This window comes from Lutjanus erythropterus, chromosome 19 (genome assembly GCF_056507025.1).
Source record: "Lutjanus erythropterus isolate fLutEry1 chromosome 19, fLutEry1.hap2, whole genome shotgun sequence".
Lineage (NCBI taxonomy): Eukaryota > Metazoa > Chordata > Actinopteri > Lutjaniformes > Lutjanidae > Lutjanus > Lutjanus erythropterus.
Window position 1 is genome coordinate 23,655,966 of NC_139335.1, and position 21,402 is coordinate 23,677,367.

The window sequence follows — 21,402 nt, forward strand, 5'->3', positions numbered from 1 at the left end:
TGTGTGTGTGTGTGTGTGTGTGTGTGTGTGTGTGTGTGTGTGTGTGTGTGTGTGTGTGTGTGTGTGTGTGTGTGTGTGTGTGTGTGTGTGCGTGTGTCTACGTTGGAGATTCAGCTCAAACACTTCCCCAACCGGAACACCGTGTTTTGGCAGAGGGTACAAAGCCTTACTGTCTAAAACCTCTCCTGTGTTGTGCACACACACACGCACACACACACACACACACACTCACAAGCCTTATCAGGGCCCTCGTTAGGCCTCAGTTCTACCCACTTCCCTAAACAAGCCCGGTTAATGAGAGGTTTGGCCAACCAGTCAGACAGTCACACAGACGAATGAAAAAGAAACACAACAGTAGCTCTGTGATACTCTGCCAGTGTATCAACACAGGAATGCAGAGAGATTGGGTGTAGCATGAAAAATAAAGAAACTATTTTCTGGTATGTGCAAAAAAACACTACACCATCCATTATGCAGTTTTATGTATGTGTCTGTGCTGCACTTACACTGAGTTTAGCTGATAGACCACACACTATAACAGTCCTGTAGTAATACAATTACATGTCTTTCAACCAGCATTAGTACTGGTCTATTTGTGACCACATTTCCCTTTTGTTTAAGCAGTTTTCCGGTGTTTTCGCATTTGACGAATTGTCAGCCATTCCCCTCTGGTACACTGACTTTTTTCATGCTTTGTGCCCTATTTAAAGAAGAACTTTGTAATATATTTATTGTATTAAATTGTATTAAAACGTGCTAAACTGAAATACAACCAGTATGTTCTCTTTCAAAATGTCCATTCTGGGCCAGAATAACTGCTTTTGTTAAGATATAAGCAAATGTTCGCTGAACAAGTAAGTGTCTGTTTCTGAGTTGTAACAAATTCTAAATAGTCTTCTAGAAGATGTAGATGTTTGTAGCAGCTAAACTGAGCAATATGTTAATGGAGTCTGGCAGGCAGTCACTGAGCTCCAACACCAGAGTTTGTATTTTCAGAGCAGTGGGTTTTTTGCTTTCAGGATAATGGGCAAACAACTTGCAGTTATAAATAGCTGAGTAATGTAGGTCTCGTCTTCACTTTGCTTTTCAAGTCAATATTTGGACTGCAGTACTCGTTTTTGAACAGTCACATATCCCTCCTTTGAGTCTTGCTTGTAATGTGTTTCATGTTGACCCTGATTAAGTCCAGGGCCAATAAAATGACAGCCGTTTTTTTTTTTTTTTTTTGCAACTGATGCATCAGCAATTCACACAGGTACTACAATAAGTTCCACGTATAGTAATAGCTACCTGACTCAAATGAATCACACAATATACAAGTCTCACACATGAAAAAAAAAAAGAGTTTGATAATGTCGTAAAGAAGGGTGGGATCACAGGACGTGCTGTCTTCATTGTTTAAAAAAAACAATTGCCACTGGAAATCTATCTGACATGACTCAGGTAGAAATGGTGTTCAAGGAGGGTGTATCTTAGTTTTATTCACATTATGTTTAGTCACATTCGCCAATTTGACTAAACATTTCTTCCTCCCTCTCTGATATATCACACGTTTCCAAACAGTGTCCTGGAGATCTGACCGCTCTCATGGTCCCTGAACCACACGACCCTGACCTGCCTGCTGCTGGTGCTGCCAGGGTCAAGAGGGATATTTGTTCCTGCATGCATGTGTGTGTCCGACCTGCTCAGCTGGAGCTGTCAGTGGAGGAAACTGGAGTGTTTACTGTTTAAATGAAGACATACTGTGACGGGGACCAAGAAGAGGGAATGAAGACCGAGTCAAGGAGAGAGTTTCAGGCAGAGAAAGGAACTACATAAGATAAACATGTGAGGAACTCGATACTGAATACAGATCAGTTCTCACTGGCTCTATATTTTATTTAACATTTTTTATTTACTTCTGTGAAGTCATTCACACGACAGTCTCACCTCTGGGTGACCTGATCCTGGAGCAGCGTCTGGCTGTCCTTCAGCGAGAGGCCTGGCAACTCCAGAAAGTACACGCCCCCTCCCTCTGTTCCAATGCAGAGCAGGTCACATGACCTCAGCAAGAGGAGGACAGTCACCCGAGTGGCACTGAGAAAAAGAAGAGGAACAGGAGGAAGAACAAAAAGTATAAAGCTGCCATTCACTTTAATGAGGAACAAGACATAACATAATCACTTCCAGTGATGTTCACTCGCCTCGTTTGCCTTGCGTGGAGTATAATCATATAACCACAAGGTTCTCTGTTGATCAGTTGAGAAAATTTCTGGGACTCAACTCTCATTCAGGAAACACTGATTGTTTATATCATCTGTTTGGCTGCAGTGAGCCCAATGAGTCTAATGGCAGGCACCATTAAAGTGTGTATTTATGTTTTACTGTCATGTCTTTCATTAACAACTGTATCTGCTTGACAAATTCTTTTAAAGTTAGAATCTTTACAATTTTAACGGGTGCATGCATTGTATCAGGAATGACGGACTGCTGCAAACTTCTTTATGTGACTAATGACTGCAAATATATTTAACAATTACAGCAGAATGATTGGCAGCCGTAATAGTACAAAGACACTGGATTTATGAATGATGATGAAAACCTTAAACATTATGTAACCCCAATTCCATAAAAGTCGGTGTGTAAAACGTAAATAAAAACAGAATGCAATGGTTTGCAAATCCTTTTTGACCTATATTCCATTGAATAAAGTACAACTGAATACTACAAAGCCACTGCTGTAACATGTAGAATTTGTCTTAGCACTGTCTCACTGAAACAAGCAGGGACATCCAGACAAAAAGACGTCGTCTGGATGGCAGCATATGTTGCTCTAAAACCTGCCGCCATCCATGATTTCCAAAACACTCTGAAATTTGGACTCATCAGACCACAGCAAACTACTCCACTTTCTGTCAGTCCATTTCAGATGAGCTCCGGCACAGAGAAGTCGCTTTGCATGATAGAGTCTGAATTTGCTTTTGTAGATGCAGCAACAAACTGTGTTTACCAACAACAGTTTTCTGAAGGGATTCCAAGCCCATACAGTATCCTTTAAACAGCCATGCTGGTTTTTAATGCAGTGCAGCCTGAGGGGTCAAAGGTCACAGGCATTCAATGCTGGGTTTCAGCCTTCTCCCTTATTTGCAGAAATTTCTCCACATTCTCTGAACCCTTGCACGTGTATGATGTGAAATGTTGTTCTTAAACTGTTGGCCTATTTGCCCATGCAGTATTTAGGATCAGGGTTGTACCTTTAAGAGATAAAAAGTAATGAAAAGTTGCAATGGTATTAGTAGGCTCTAATATACCTGCAGCTCTCAATGCCGGGTCTTCCTGGGAGGCTGTAACTGCTGACTTCTTGCAGACAGACCACACCCTCTCTCTTAACCCCGCCCACCTCTCTAGGGGCACCAGCCACCAGCTCCCACAGGTGAATCGTATTGTCATCCAACAATGACAGCAGGCGGCCCTATCACAGAGAACGGTAAGCATTAACATCAAACATCACTGGGACCACAAATTTTGATTCTCATCACATATCAATCATTACATTCAGAAAGTAGGTGGCACGTAGCTTACCTGTCCAGGCAGGAAGTGGATTTGTGTGACAGCAGTGGTATCTTTATGTAGTCCTGTGAACTCCACACCCGGGGCCCCATAGCTGCAAGCATCCCGTCAAGGAAATTCACAAGGCAACTTTTACAGAGTACAATAAGTTTGTCAAAAGTATTGATACTTCAGTCCTTTTTCGATACCACGTTTAAAACAATATAATAGCTATTAAACCGAGTACTGAAAGTGAAACAAACATAGCAGGGACTTATAACATATTAATGGCAATAACGTGATGTAACCACTTTCAAACTACACAAGTGCAGTGTCTCTGTCTCTTACTGTTGGTCTCTAATCCTTAAAGAATGTTTGGGGTACATTAGCACATTAGCACCACCAGGAACAATATTTATACAACACATACTGTATATCTGCCACTGTCACACTGGGTATCCCACCTCCTCTTAGTGGATAAAATCCAAAAACAGACTTGAAAATCATTCTCTCTCCCCTCGAGGAGGCACTGTACCAACACCACCAGGGTCACCAGTCAGAGTCCTACAATAGTTAATATACATGCGTTACTTGTACGTTAGAACAGTTTGGTCAAAAAAATGTGACAACCAAATGGCAGACATTCTGGCACCATCTTAACATGATGATACAAGACAACAACAACACACACCAACAGGCAGAGTGGAATATCTTAAAGAAGACGTGAGAGGAGGCCCTCACCAGGGAGGCTCCATGCAGTTTGGTGGGGGGCTCAAAGGAAAATTAGTTGCTCACCATTTTGATAATCAATTAATTGCTGTCTTTTTTTCAAGCAACAATGTGAAAGATTCACTTTCTTTTTACTTAAAAGAAAATAGTTCCTACATGAAACTGCTCAAAACAAGGCTTGCCTTTTATCTTGAGTGATCAGGTCATGATTTCAGGAAAGATACACTACTGTTGAATGAAATATTATATATTTTTTAGTCCTTTGGGCGCCTCAGGCCGGGTGCCATCAACTCCCATTATATTGGCAGAAACCTCCACGGCCAGTATCTCCAAAATTCAGCAGCTAACTAAAACAATCTAGATGGATGAATAGCACAACAGGTAAGAGGAAAAATAAGTATTTTGGGGTGAAACATCCCTTTAAATCTAAGGATTTGGTCCTTTTCCTTTATCTTTGTCATTTATGATAGTAAGTGAAGCCCCTAACTAAGAGATAACATAAATGCAAATAACATAGAATAGTCTAAATTTGTGTGATCTGGTTAAAAGGATAGTTCAGACATAGTTCAGTTGTTTCAGTTGCTTCACTGTTTTTTCCACTTTTCCAGAGACCAAAACTAACAAATGTCTTCGGACAGACATTTTTATGTCTTTGGTGTACTCTGGAGTTATGTCAGCAGCAATATTAAGCTATCTTGGCTCAACTGTTTAGTATCTACGGGATCGTGATTTGATCCCATAGACATCCAGGAAGAGAGTGAAACTAAGCAAGTAAACTGTGAGGGGTGGCACATTTCCAAGCTTGATCTGAGGGGAGTTCCACAATCCACAAACTTTGAAAACGGTTGTCTTAAAGCATCCCTTCTTTCTTCTCATCTTTTTCTTCTAAAATACAGGCAGAATTAAAATGTGTGACTGGGAGGACAGACTGCAAGACTGTGAACAGTTAAACTAGTAATTCTGAGCTATAAACCAAGAGAAACACACTGGTTAGGTGTAATAGCAGAGGAGAAATTAGAACACTATAACAAAGCTCATAGCAATTACCAACACCAGATGACGCAGAGACCCAAAACCACCACTGTGTGTGCGTGTGTGTGTGTGTAATCAACAGCCATCTTCACAGAGTCCTCCCTTTGTTAGTCCAGTAAATGAAGCTGAGCTGATAAAATAAAAGCTACACTCAAGAGCTGTGACGCCGTCGACACGACCAGGCTAAATTGGTCTAAACTGCAAATTAGCACACACACACTCGCACGCTAGCAGCTACACTCACACTTGTGAGCAATACCGACACACTTAAGTACACTGCTTACATAAGCCTGTAGGAATGTGGATTAAAAATGCAGAAAAATAAGAGGAAATCTGGAGAGTTCTCATGTTTGGATCTGAGCTGCTTTTCTGTATTCCTACCAGCATTGTTTTATATTATTGCACATCCTCCTTTTTCTGAGAGAAGATAAATATTATAACTAGATACATTTAATATCCTCTTTTTATTCCTATTCATATCCTTACTCGACTTTTCTTACTTGTTCCCTGCATGCCAAAGAAGGCCTGTATACAAATCCTCTTATCTTCCTGTCTACTCTCCTCCTTTCTTTTTCCTTTATCTGTCCACTCTCAACCCATGTGTAATAATTAAGGAATCAATGATCTATTATGATTCCCCACTTTAACCCTCTCCTTCCACAACTTCCTAACAGCTCTCTGGTTACAGAAGATGTTGTTCTAATTTGTTTCTTTGCTCTAACCGTCTTTCCCATCTCTGCCCGAAACAGCTCGTTTTCCCCATGGGGGTCCAGTGGACTTTTAATACCAGCATTCCTCGGCTGTCGCTTTTCTCAGCCTCTTCTTCTAACTCCTCTCCGCTCCGATTCTCAGGCTCAGACAAACCTACCTGCCCTCCTCTTTCTTCTCCTAACTTTCTCATTCCCTCCCTATCCTGATTCCCCAGAGGCCCAGCTGAGTGTTATATGGGCATTCCTTCAGTGTTGTCACTTCCTATCCCTGGGTTTTATTCACTGCAATAACACATGCCTCAGACAGCTGGAGGTGGAGGTGTGAGGCAAACCCTCGCTCATGGGTCATGAATCACCAATCCAGACAAAGAGAGAGGTAGGGACATCGAGAGAGAGTTTTGGTGAGAGTGAAATTAAGAAAAGCACAACTAAATAAAAATATACAGTATTCTACTCACTTGAAGGAGCAATATTAAACAATTGCGGATCCAAAAATGAGCATTGTTGGGCAGTTACCATAGGCATTTGTGTTAAATAGGTTGAACATAGACTGGAGTTAGAGCTCTGTGACTGCCTGCCTTTTCCCAGCCAGACTCCTTTACCATATGGTTCAATTTAACCTTTATAAACAGCTACTCCTTCTAACAGATTCTTAGTAATTTCTTATGACTCATGAACAGACACTTACTTGTCCAGCAAACATTTAGCATTATTTGAACTCTAATATGAAATGGGTAAACAGTAACACAAGTTACAATTGCAAGAAAGACACGGTCATGATAGGGATGTTGCAAGAACTGATAATTCAGTGGGAAACATTTCCAACTCAAGTACACTTGTTATCATTATCAGTAATATCAGAGCTGGACAATCACCTGCCAAGAATGTCTTGAAAGTATCTGCCCTTTTCCAAGCAGTTTCAAAGGATGACTTCCCAGATGGTTCTGAATAACAAACCATCTGGTGTGTCAGGTTAGGCATAGCTGTGTAGCAAACTATGTTCCCACAACATTTTCAATGACTGAAGGCTCATGTAATCATAACCCATATTGGTAGGCAATAGTGGTCCTGACTCTTTACCATTCAGTCTGTGAAATCTGTCGAAATATTATATACATTAGCTTTTTGAATAAATATTCAAGTCAACTTAGATTCAAAGTTCAGCAACAGAAATAAAAAAAAAATGACTAAAATTCCCCTGACTAAAACAGAACAACTACAATTTTCAGTAAGTGACTCAAACCTGATTAAAAACTCTTGACAGAGGAGTGAACATGCAACTGCAAACTGAGTCAAACAGCTGTGTAATAAGGACATGGGTTTGCAAAGTCAGGCCGACAAACTGAGGAGAAACAGTTCTATGCATTAAAAGATGATGAAACATACCGCAAATAAAAACAACTGTACTGCTGTGCTGCAAAGTTCAACTTTGCATTCAACATTCAAACTTTGAGGTGAGAAAACTGTCAGCAGAGAAAAATCCACAACTGTGTGAAAAAAACAGACCAGGGGGACTGAAGACAGATGGACAGCAGTGGTTTGTGTGTGTATCCAAGGTATGCAACGATAACCACAGCTCGTTCATCACAAGTCTATACAGCATCTCCCACAAATTTAAGCTGGCTGTGCAAAATGAGACTGCATAGAAAGCTGTCAGTGTACAGAGAAAAAAACATAAGACCGCTAAATGACTATTTAAGCAAGAGTCAGAGCCTTGACACTTGGCTGGTCTGCAGCACCTCTGACAGGAAACAGGCCACGACCATCTCCAGTTTCAAACCATGTCATTCCACACAACTCCAAATAAAATTGTCTGACAGACAGCAGAACAGCTGTACAGCAGCCGTGCAGAGGTCTTACTGCTATTCGGGAGACAAACAAAGTGAGTGTGATCGAGACACCTTTAAAAAAAAAAAAAAAAAACTCAACTGTGGCACGACTCACAGATCTCACACACACGCGCGCACACACACACACACACACACACAGACACACACTTCCTGGTGCTGGTGATGTCAGAGGACAGCTGGTGGAGGGATTCCCGGTAATGATGTCATCACCTCCTCAGTAGGGGCAACTGTAGATGGAGTCTCTCTTGCTATAACCTCATTATAAATGTGTGTGTGTGTGTGTGTGTCCTCTGTATTAAGCTCCCTCCCCCGTGGGATCTGCTTATTGGCCAATAGTACAAGCCCTAGAATAGCAGTGGGCAGATAATAAATGTGTAAATGTGTCACCCTGCTGCCCTCCTCTGTAACAGCCAGGCTGTTGTGTTAAAGCCTCTGGAAATGTTGCTATTGCAGCCAAGTTTTGCACATTTGCTTCACCTCCAACCTATTTTCTTTAGCCTTGACGTTTCTGCTTCCCCTCCACAATGCAGTCAGGGGATGGAAGTAATCAATTAACAAGGCTGAGAAGCAGCACCTTTTGTATGAGCCACAGCACCCTTTTAATGGGAATTTCCTCAAAAAGGACAAGGTTTAGAAGGAAAACAGGCAGCTGCTGGGAGTTACAAGTAAATAAACTGTCCCCCAACTATATGAAACAAGGCTGACCTATATGTTGGTTATAAATAAATAAATTCGATACTTGACTTACTCATCTGCAGAGGAGGAAATCATAAGCAGCACCACTGCGAATTGGCTTGCATATCTAAACAATTTTTCACCCTCCATCAGCGCTCTTTTGCTCGCTCACATCCAGGTAGAAAGTGATATAAGCAAGCAAGAGCAGAGATGTTTTGTTGCACCCATTTGACTGGGACAACTCAGCAACTGACGTGGAATTTTTATGACTGGCTCACAAAATTAATTGTACAATTTTTGCAATAAATGTCCAAGTACAAGCACGCCCAATTTAAATCCAATACAGCAGAAAAATTTAAGTGACAATATTTTCAATTTGGATTAAAATTTATTTCTCATACAAGGTTGACATGAATGTGTCCCCTTAATTTCTCCATAATCCATCCAACAGTTGTTGAGACGTTTCAGTCTGAATCAAGGTGGTGGACGAACTGACATTATCATCCCTGGAGGCATGCCGCTAGTTAGCGTGACTAAAAACTCTTAATTTGGTTACACATCTGATAAACATCAAGGACTGATGAGTCTGCCATATGAAGATATGCTTTTATCAAATTTATATGCTAAACTTAAGATATGTGGATTATAAAACAGCTGAGAGATGAAAAGAACTGCTGCAAATTCTCAGGATGCCTGACCACGAACATCAAAGGATTCTTCCACACATGCAAAGACACACACACACACACACACACACACGGATGTAACACTAAAGGATAAAGGCATTCAGGTCAATACTTGGTAAACAGCTGGAAACACTGACTCAAAGCAGTAATTCAAGTGTCCTTAATCCAACTTGGATATGAAAATTGAAATAATTTAAAAAATGAAACCACAGAAACTCATAAAGGCAACGAGAGCTGTGAATAACTGGCATTTCAAGACACAGTTTTGAAATAAATATTGAGGACGTTCCTTTAAAAGTTACATAAAAGGTTCCAAAAAAGAATTTATCATGACAGACTCATAGCTTTGAGCAACCTGTTGAGTGATGCACTGGTTATGCATATATTCTTTTTTTTGCTGCCCATCCTGCTTGCCAATGATCTGTAAGTCATTGGCTGTTACCAATCATTTATTGATTTTTTTATAGCTGTATTCAGTTTTATATTAAGCCCAGTTGACAAGTAATACTGAATTTTAGCACTAGGTGTCGCAGGTTACTCAGCTGCTCCCAAGTGCAACATAATATGAGCCCATGAAGGAGAGCTGAGTTGCAAGTCAGTGAATTTTCACATGTTCCTACAAATGTTTCGCCATAAAACCGGCTCGTTTTTTAAGGATTTTTGTCCACTGAAACACTAAAGGTGACGGAAACAGGGCAGAAGAGAGCAAAACGAGGCTTTGTATTTCTGCTACTAACAAACTCTAGCTGGCTAACTATCTCAGTAAATGCACAAAATTTGCAACATATTAAACAGTGCTGATCGGCGCAATGAAACCAGTCATCAACCTGCATGTTCTGAGTGGAACGTGCAAAGATTTGCTGCATTGGTCACCAGAGAATCCTGAAAGGCACACAATGGAGGCCTACAGTAACTCATAATCACTGAATCACTGTCTCTTCCTAACACACGCACACACACACACACACACACACACACACACACACACACACACACAAGTGTGATTGCCCGGTGATGCAGAGAGAGAGCGTTAGCAGGGATAAAGCGATTTCACGGTCTGAATACAGACAAACAGAAGGCATTGTCCTCCATGCGGACACACAGACAACAGCCAGCACACCCTCTAACACACACACACGAACATGACAGAAGATAGGGATGGACAGGAAGAACGGATCGCTACACTCAAGGATGAATGTACAAGTTGAACACAGAGAATTAGACCATCTACACCAGCGAAAAACTTTGAAAAGAAAACTTCACAGGTCAGACTTCAGACAACTAACTGGTTTCAGTTCTAAACTTCTGAGGCATCATCTGCAAGCATTTTCTCCAACTCCCTTCCTTCCCTACACACACTGCAGCACACATAATCGCAAACTCCTCAGACGTCTGGCAAAAGACTGTCTACAAGAAGACAAGCCAAACAACTCCACCCACCCACTAGAGGAAACAATCCCACCTCATTTGCATCCCCTGCCTCAGCTCGTACCTCTCCACCTCCCACACCTCCCCTCTGTGTCCCACTCACTCGGTGCACACACTCCCCCTGACACGCAGTCAAAGCAGTCAAACTTGAAAGTATACTTGACTGTCAAATCAGGAACATAAGACTACAAAACAGTACAATGTTTATCTACAACGCTACAAACATTCATGATCCCTGGAGGATGAATCCTACCGACTTCCAAGATCCTGATTTTCTTCTAGCACCACCAGTAGGTTTACATTTGGGATTTTCAGAGAAATATCTAGAAAACTACTGAATGGATTGCCATGAAAGTTGGTAGTAATGTTCCCCGTATTAAAATAATCAACAGGTTAATCGACGATGAAAATAAGTGTTAGGTGCAGCCGTAGTAAAAGCTAAAGGTCAACTTTACTGTGGCATATACAACCATACAAATTACAATCACACAGTCAGATTCAGTCTTTGAATTTAACCCATCCTAGTATTAGGAGCAATGATCAGCCACTGTGCAGGAGAACGCACCTATCATACGCATTTTTGATGGTGGGGGAAACCTGAGGAAACCCCCGCAAGCATGGAGAGAGCAGGCAAACACCACACAGACAACCCTGAAAGTGCTAACTACTTCACCACGCTGTCCATGATGATGAACATGGTAAACATTATACCAACTAAACATCAGCATGTTAGCATCGTCATTGTGAGCACTGTAGCATGCTGATATTAGCATTTAGCTCAAAGCACCATTCCATGGCTGTTGACACACAACTGATGCAAAATCCCCACTTAAAAAGGGATCAGTATCAACAAAAGCGATTGATTTGTGTTGAAATGTGTCCTAACATTAGCTAACAAGCACTAATCAAGCACTTCCATTACGCTCCATTCTTCTCTTCTTTACTTTCTCTCACTTTAATTTAGTCAGCCACAGGGTCCAAAGTTGGCACCTGCAACTTAAAAAATGAGAGTAAAAACCTACATTGGCAAATGCAATGAATGAGGTCTGCTACCATTGGCAGGGTATTGGAAGAGACTTACTTCACTGCAAACTCATCACAGCAAGAGGGGTTGCCAAACTTTTTCATGTCAAGGACCCCCAGAATAGATCCATATGGACCCCTGTTGGCCCCCCAACCCCAGTTTGAAAACCCCTGCACTGCAATACATATAGTACATTGATTGACCACATTTTGCTTTGCATCAGCTCTGTATGCAGGTGCAACATACGACCGTGTCCCCTGTTGCTACAGTTACACTTACTTGATCTAGTTAGTTACCTGGCTCGATTCATCGTATCTTATACTGTTTAATAACCAGCTGAAATATATTTTGGCTGTTAGATTTTTCCAGTTTACCATCTTTTAATTTTGAACCCTGGTCACATTAACATATTAATTCAACCCTTCAAGGACTGATTGTTTTTACTCATCTCTGATTTGTCAGTTTGGGTAAATGTTTTCTTTTTCGTTCCTCAACTCTGTTCAATTCTGTGAGACCACACACCCTTTATCCCCACAGACAGGCCCCTCTAACTAGCTGCCAACTGGAAGAACGAATGTGTGTGTATGTGTGTGTGTGTCCATTCATCTGTAAGTGTGTGTAGGTGTGGGGGTGAGGAGGACCGGCATGCACCAAAGACGGGGAGAGAGGAGGGTGGAGAGGTTGAGTGAGACAGAAGAAAGCAGAATAGAGGAGGAGGATTTAAAGGTCCTGTCATTCTTCAGGAATATCAATGAGGAACAAGTTATAGTGTGCGTCTGAGTGACAATAACAGACATGGTGAGAGATGGTAGTAGGAGAGACATGATGGGAGGAGTGAGAAACTATAAAGTAAAAGACCATAAAAAACTAAAGACACAGTAAGAGAAAAGAAAGTAAAGACTGAGTTAGCAGAGAGTAGGCAGTGTGTGGGTGAGAAGAGAAAGAGAGGGAAGATGAGGTGAAGGGTGGGAGGAATCAGATTCTACATCTTCAACTCTATTAGAGAGCTACCAAACAATTATCAATTTATGTAACACAAAGAACAAAAAGAATGAAGCTTACATAAAACTTTGTAGTATTTTCTCTACAAACTAGTCTCCAATATAAGCCGCAGCCCGTGCGGTTAAGCTTGAAAACAAGTTAATGTGACTCAGTACAAAAAAAAAAAAAGCAGGAAAGTCTGTAGCTGTGTGACAATTGAAAGGAAATCGTGCAGCACAAACAAGCACATGGGGGAATTTACTGTTTTCGCCACAAACTGCAAAAATTTGTTGACTTGGAGGATGGATAAACAATTCAGGATTCCTTCACTTTAAGCTAAAGCAGCTGTCAGAGCCCACTTCTCGTGCCTCTATGTAAAGGAAATGAAAAGATTCATTTTAACTCTGTTCAATGTTATTCATGTCCAAACTGTGACACTGCAAAGTGGTTGGTGGAGTGCAACTAAAATATGAAAAAGTGACGGTCAAGACTTAAGAGATGAGATCTGATGAGGCCGTGTGGTGTGTGTGACCAACAGGATGTCAGACAGACAGAGGGAGAGCTGACAGCTGGAGCACACCCACAAACACACAGATCAAAGTTCCACTGTGTGTGTGTGTGTGTGTGTGTGTGTGTGTGTGTGTGTGTGTGTGTGTGTGTGTGTGTGTGTGTGTGTGTGTGTGTGTGTGTAAATATTAGCTCGTCCTCCGACTGCTGGATTGTCAATACTGAAGCTTCATGGTCACAAAGTTTCAGTGTGACTCAGCACGTACTAGATTGTCCAGATAAAGCCACAGCTCACATTTTCATACTGTGCGTCTTTGTTACTAGCAGGTACTCAGAGTTAAACAATAAGTAAAATGCCACATCAAGCCAATAAGTCTAGCACCTCATCTAGTTGGAGTAGCTAAGGAATCATCTCTGATAGTTCCACATGCATAGTACTAATCAGGGACTCGTGAGAAAATTGCAGTTTATGAGCTGAAGCACAAACGAGCATTTCAATTATCCTGGAAACAGAATTATGTATTAAGCAGTTTGCTGCACATCTGAGAGCAAGGTAGATAAATCAACATAATTTTTTAAAGCACGCCAAGCTTCTGAAAAATGCCACTGGAGGTCCATAACAAGAGCCGACAGCATCACACTTGCATGGCAGCAGAGGGCTTTATTATAGTCTAGAACTGACACGTGCACAGACAGCTGTGGACAGTCACCTATTAGTTCTGTCTGTACTACAGTCCACTTGGAGGAGGCTTTTCACACATGTGCAGCAGATTAGCGTCTGCAGTGCCCACATGGAAAAGTCCGCAGACAATGCGGTGTGGTCACAACAAATGGGGGTCTCAAACTGAGCCTACGTGTCCGCCCTCTGATGATGAAATTTACATCACACAGACCCAAGCGGACCCTTGTGCATGCCTTGGCAGCGCTTGTACGAAACATGAATGCTGAGGCAAGTCAGGTAATCACAAAACTGCTGACCACAGCATATATGTTACATAAACACTAGTTACTAATTCCACTTCTAGTGTGTAGATTTCCAGCCTACTTGCCTGACCAGGCAGGTGAAAAAAAAACAAAAAACATTAAAGCTACAACAAGGAACTTTCATATTTCGCTGACTTTGGAGGCCCCTGTGGACATAAGAGGTAGTGTTTTCACCATAATAAACACAAAATATAACTAATGAAATAATGAATTAGATGATAATAATGATAATGAAATTATCTAAATTAAAACCTGCTCCTGCTTCTTTTAACCTGGCTAATGCACTACCCATTTTAACATTAGCTGGGAGAATGTCAACACAGGCTCGTGAACATCTGATTTCAAGGAGGACTCCGTGGACTCAACCATTACGAGTAATTATGCAGAAATAGACAATCATCTTGCAGATGGTCTCATTTTCTTATGTAGGTCATATAGAGGCATCAGTAATAAATTCAGATGTTTCATAACCAATCAAAACTCCTTGTAGCAGCTTTAACTTTAAACTGTGATGTACTATAATACTGTCCACAAAATTTCTGACTTTTTTTTTTACCCATAATGATGCATTTCTAGCAACAAACTCTGACGTGCTGAGCTGCAGACTTTTAATACCCTTCAGTCTGCAAGCACTTCTCATCCCCGGCAACTGCGCTGGTTGTCTTGGAAACCAATTCAAAAGCTTCCTTTATTAAGACTAGACTCAGCAACAAAGCTCTTACTCACCCAATCTCCGCTTGCACGCGCACACACGCGCGCACACACACACACACACACACACACACACACACACAGAGGGAGGGTTAACCCAGGGCAGCGCAACATGCATTCTTCGACAGGAGACAGACTCCCCAAGAATCTCCCCACCACCCCCACACTTGATCTCTCTCGACACGCACACACACACACATGAAAAAACTCCCCACCACATTGTCCCCTTCCCTCTGCTGAGCCCCAGTCTGTGGTCGATTGCAGAAACTCTCAGGGCGTAATATGACTCTGCCTTTATAAACATGCAGAGAGTGAGGGAGGGAGAAAAAGGAGAGAACAAGTGAGAAACTCAAGCAAGAGACTGAAAGAGAGCACATGTGAATGAGGAGAGGCGAGATCATGCCAGGATGGAGAACAGAAGTTCAAACAATCAAAAAAACCCAACAAATTTTGCGATTTTCCACTCCATCTTTGTAACTGAGTCAATAAACTCGACCAAACTTTCTCTTCAGCTTTTTTTTTTTTTTTACTCCTGAACTGCTCAGGCGTCAGTGTGTGTGTGGGAGAATCAAACCACACATCTGGTACTGGAAGAGAGTGTGTGTGTGTGTGTGTGTGTGTGTGTACTACAGTACTAGCAGGTATGCTGGCAAGAATGTCCAGGTCAAACCAAAGTCAGTGAGTCTGTGAGATTATCAGGGAATGTGGACACACCAACATGCACATAAAATATATGCTTTTTCAAAATGAAGGCTAACATTTCAACTGATCCTCTTAGAACAAAACTGAGGTAACGTTTGTTACAGCATATTGCCCACTGTAGGCCTGACATTACAGCCGAAAAAACTAGTGTCTCTACAGAAAAATGAAGCATTTTGATAATCAGTTCATCATTTCAGTAATTTTTCAAGAACTTCTCCAGCAAAAAAACAAACTTTGTCTCTTTTTTATCCTTTTCAATGTGAGGATTTGCTGCTTGTTTTACATCATTGCAAACTGAATATCTTTGGGTTTTGGATTGTTGGGTATTCCTTAATACATTTAACAATTTATAGACCAAATCTATTCATCGAAGAAATGATCAGCAGATTAGTTAATAATGAAAACAATATGATAATACTGCTTTACAATGGGACTCACCTTTATAAATAAGTTTATAAATAGGTTATTAATAAAGTTCAAATTTACAACAAATTACATAAAATAGCAACAGTGACCTCCAAAAATTGAACTAACAATCTATTAGGTATTAAATTAAGCTGTTCTGATTAAATATTAGCTTCTAACACATGGAGAATTCCTGCTTTTCTGTATTTATTATCATATTAAACTGAATATCTTTGGTTATGGACTGACAAAACAAGACATATAAAGACATCACTGAGGCTTTTGAAAAACTGGGATGGACATTTTTCACTATTTTCTGACATTTTATAGATGCAACTGCCCTAGATTAAACATGGCAATAACTTAAGTCTGTGTTGTTACTTGATAACTGCTAATAAATAAGCAAATTTGTGCAGGGGCAAGTAAAAGTTGTCTTTGGGCAAGTAGATTTCTGACACAGTTGTTCAACTGGGCAAGTGAAAAAAAATTTAACGTTTTAACGTTGAACCCTCATTTCTTACTAAGGTTGCTTACTAGATATTTTGGTCAGTGACCTCCTGAAAATGAAGCAATATCAAAGCTTTGCCAGGTTGCAAGATTTAGACAATTTTGCCTGTAAAACTATTTCATCTAAATGATTTTAGAGTTGTAAAAAGATAAAAATGATTCTAGATTTTATGAGGAAATTCCTTTGATTAAAAATCCCAGGTTGGGAACCACTGATCCAATACAACAGAACAAAATAGAACATTTCTTTATACTCCCGCTGAATGACTCTTCCAGGCAGTATTTCCAGGCAGACTTTCCACAAAACTCCTACAGCAGCTAGGACTTTGTTAAAAAACAGGGTGACTAGTCTGAGCTGTGTGGTATCAGTCACTTTGGAAAAGTAGGTACAGCCGTGTAGTGGAGTTATTTGGCCTCCCTCTTCCATCTCCTTTACACTCCCTTGTCTTCGCTGCCTCTGTTTATCTCCATCTCTCCCCTCCTCCATTTCCCCCTCCATCCATCTCCCTCTGGGGTGCAAGTGCCTGGCACCACCAGTCTCTCTCTGAAAGCTACATCTCAAAGAGTCGATTCTCCAGTCTAATGCATCTGCACACAACCCCGGCCAGCCTCCTCTCACACACACTGATAAATGTGCACATACTGATAAAATAACCACAAACAGTTGCTATGAACATACACTCAGATTCATACACTGGCATGTTTGTGCTGATAAATCCTGTTACATGCTCTCCGCTGCAGCTTGTATGCTCCGAAGTTAAACATGCAAGACGAACAAGAAACATGTGAGGTAAACATGCAAAACTAACACCCTTAACATTCAGTTTAAAATTTCTAAGGTCTTCATTTTCTAAGCATGATGGCACTTGTTCAGTAAACAAGAGGAAAAGCCAACAATCTACAACCACACTGATGATAGCCTACTATGAAACTACAGAACTGTCACTTCAAGCATGACAGTGCTGGCAGCCATGGATGAGAACAGACATTTAGGTGAACAATTATGCTATGTTGTACATAGGTGCATAGAAAAAAGTGAAGAAATAGAGGTCCTACCAGGCTGCCTCGATCAGAGTGGATAAATCGGGCCCTTACTGAATCCCAAGGTAATGTATTTAAGACATCTGCCATTTTTTTCTAACGTTAAAACATTTTATTTTACTGTTTTGATACTGTTGAGCCAAACGCCATTCTAAAAGCAGATATTTTATGGTAGGGGCACATTTTTTCAAAATAAAAATTTTAGTTGCACCCTCACTAAATCTCTTTCGTGATTCACTTCATCTCTCTCTGATCTACAATTGGCATCTTTTACTTACTAACCAGCCCCCCAGGAAGTTGCAATGATGCAACTGCAACAATTAGCCCAAATTCAACCAACCTCTGTGAATTCTGAACAACCGAGTTTCTTGAATTCCCGCAACTTTTCCACAAATATGACCCATCATCGTAGCTTCTCGTGAGTTCCACCAATCACAACACTTCCCCACACAAACGTCATACATGGACGTCTCAATGTTTTGTTTTTTGTGTATTTATTTTTTCACAGGTACTGAAAAGAACATAAGGTTTGTCACTGTTATTTGTTATTTATCAATGCTCTGTCAACATTTATACTTACATACCTCCAGTGCACTTCTTCATATACAGATAAAGAATATGTTGTTAGAATTTTTGCAATCTTGAGCCTTTTTGAAAGGCTCAGGAAAGCTGTTTATTTTTTCTTTTACAAATTCCACTTGCTCTCGCAATTTCTTTGCAAAGAACACTTAAAAATATTGCAACATGCATCACATTATTTAAAAAAGCTGCCGTGAAATCAGCCATTTTGGACCGCAACAATCCCCCCAAAAAAAGCCTGTGAAATCCTGGAGGGACTGAGAAACATCATTAACTGTCCTGTGATTAAGTGTCTACCATCACCACACACACACTTACTGGTCGCTTTTACAGGTCATGGGACAAGAGTTGCTCTCATCCATAGAAAGATGAGCGAGATCAATAACATTTAATGAGTTGTGTAATGTGGACGAGCCTCTGAGCTGCTGGAACTTCTAACACCACTGACGCTCTAAGCCAAATTACGGTTTTTCTGCAATGCATCTCTCAAGCCAAACCAATACTCATTTCCATGACAGCTTTACTCGATGTCCCAACTCACTCTGTGTTGCTCAAACACGCACAGTCTCACACTCACACTGCCAGGGGTTGAGGGTTAGATTCACGCTGACCACAAACTCAAAAATGTATTTATGGTATTCTGAGCATCTGCCCAATAGTGTATGTAATGTTGTTGTTGTTTTGCTTTTTGGTCAGATTTCACGCTACGAGTTAATTGCAGTGATCTGTGACAGCATTACAACTAAGTGGAGTAGGACAGAAACACAAGTGGTCAGATGACGCACAAAGGTGGTAAACAACCCCCCACTTTTACCAGATTGTCTAAACCACTTGGGCAGAAATTACACTGAAAGTCGGTGCACCTGAGAGAGAAACATGCTCACACTACTTCAGAATGTATCAACTACAAATGACAGGTTGGATGATATTTGCTGTTGATTTCTCTTCGAAATAAGTGTGGTGAAACTGAAGGTTTGTTTGCCACCTGCCCTGTTACTCATGCTGCTTCCTGTACCAGAATCCTTTCAAGACATTACTCAGTTTCCACAATACCAGACATGAAGATGCTGTGAGAAAAATGTTGCTAAAACCCAAAGAGAATAATGGCCACATCTATGAAAATAAAAATCATGCTGCGTCCAAATACACATACTATGATCTACATACCCAATATGTGTACTATTTTTCTACATAATTTTGTACAAATAAACAGTTGTATTAGCAGTGTTCATGATTAATCATTAATTTATTAATCGCCACTGAGAACTTCACTTATTAAAAATGTATTAATCAATAATTATAAAACAACAGTCCAGGCAGAGCAGTAATTATGCCTCAATTTTTTGTTTTTTTTGTTGATGTTGTTTTGTTTGGTGGAACCGTTTGTTGCATCAGGAAACTTCAACTTCAACTCTGTTCTGCATATCTTATTAATTATTAATCGATTAATAAATTGTTCGCATTTTCAACAATTGGTTACGGAAAATGCACAAAATTTGCAGCTAGGTGGCATTTATCTTTACAGATGCACTGCTCAATGCGCATTACGCCACTTCCTGAGCGCCTCCTTGCTGGTTGAATACTCGTAACCATGGTAATTCATGCCAACAATGAACTAATTTCAAAAATATTTCACACCTAGCAAAGTGAAAACTTACGCGTTTAAAATTAAGTGTTATTGTCGCAACACCAAAGCTGCTTTGGTTGCCGTTTGCCATTGTTTGTTATGTTGTTGTTGTAACCACTGCATTCCACTGTGAGATACTTGTGCCGGCGTAGTGTCTAGTTTGTCCTGCATACCAGGGCTGTGCATTGGCAAGAATCTCCCGGTATAATACATATCATGATACAGGGGTTAAAATTAATATTTTGCAATAAATTATGACACTATAAGCAAGGTGATATATTGCTATTTGTTAATCTAATTTTAGGAGCTAATATTAACTCAGGTTAGGTTTAAACACAACACAAAATGAACCACTGCCACAAATATTCGCATTTGTATCACAACAGTGTTTTCAAGAATCTCAACATATGACAACAATAGTGGGATACTCAAGTGTATCAATATTTTCCTTCGCCCCTACTACCTGCTGTAATATTTCCCCAGATAAAGTATGCACCTCACGCACTACTGGTTTCATATTAAGGTTTTAGACACACTAAAATATCTCAGATACAGTTTTAGCATACTAAATAGCAATATTATAGTATGGACACAGCCCCAGATTATGAAAAAAAACTTTCCAATATTGTCAGTTTCGATGGGAAAGACAGATCAGTCCTCTTCACTTCAGTGCTGCAGACAGTGCAACTTCCCACAGAGACAGACAGCACACACAGCAATGCCCTGCTCTACTGGAGTGATGTTATATAAACAGCTCTGCTGCAGATCCATCTGATCAGTATTTCACAGCATCGTGAGAGCAAGAGAACCAACAGCACTGTAAGAAACAGCAGTACAGGCTATAACTTATCACACAATTTGCTTTAAAAGACACAAAATAGCATGCACCCTGACCCTTTTTCAAATGACAATGGATTAAAGATTCAGCACAACCTGCAAAGGAAACAAAATCTTACACGAAAGAACATTACATTAAAGGCGACTGACAGGTGCATGAAACACTGTTTTCCGTTAGCATCAAACCCACAACTGAAGACAGAATTGTAGCTGCACTGCAGAGCTGATGTACAGATAAACAGAGCAGCACTTCAAAGATGTAAACTGACAAAACCGGAAAAAAAAACTGTTCCTGTACTCACCCGCTGGTTTTCTGAAGATACAACTTTAGTTGTGGATTTTGGGATGCATAGACTGATGTTTTTAATTTTTGCAATTTGTTTGATAACAGCACATGTAAAAAAAATTTTTTGATAGTTAGTGCACACTACTGGTCAACCAACTATCTGCCTGGTCAATTATCTGATCCCGTCATTCTTACAATTATTGTTTTATTTCTATCCGATACTTAGATAAATTAATTTAAAAATCTGCTACTTGGATCTGAGGCAGCCACCTCTCTCTGTCTGTAGCCCCTCACTCAACCTGTGACCTGCCCACTACACCATCTGATTGGTTACACATCACAAGTAGTAGCCTATCAACAGCTGACAAACATTACAAACATAAGTTGTATGTTTGATCCGTATCGTATCGGCCCTGAAAAAAATTATATCAGTCGAGCCCTAGTGCTAGATCGTTTCTGATTTGTTAACCACTTAGAGATTCTGGACATGTGGACTAGAGTGCAAAGCTGATTGACTGAATTAGTTTTAATTAAAAGGGATTCAGACGAAATATTAATTGAAAATCAGCATAT

At 40.5% G+C, this 21,402-nt stretch overlaps 1 protein-coding gene across 1 annotated transcript in view; it reads right to left on the reverse strand.

Annotated features, from left to right (window-relative positions):
* llgl1 (LLGL scribble cell polarity complex component 1) overlaps positions 1-21,402 on the reverse strand; it is a 47,798-nt gene that overhangs the window by 21,804 nt on the left and 4,592 nt on the right. The window contains exons 3-5 of the mRNA XM_084743670.1: positions 3,562-3,643; positions 3,291-3,451; positions 1,930-2,076 (exon numbers count right to left, since the gene is read on the reverse strand). Coding sequence (XP_084599796.1) covers positions 1,930-2,076; positions 3,291-3,451; positions 3,562-3,643 — 390 coding nt within the window. The remainder of the gene's footprint in view (positions 1-1,929; positions 2,077-3,290; positions 3,452-3,561; positions 3,644-21,402) is intronic.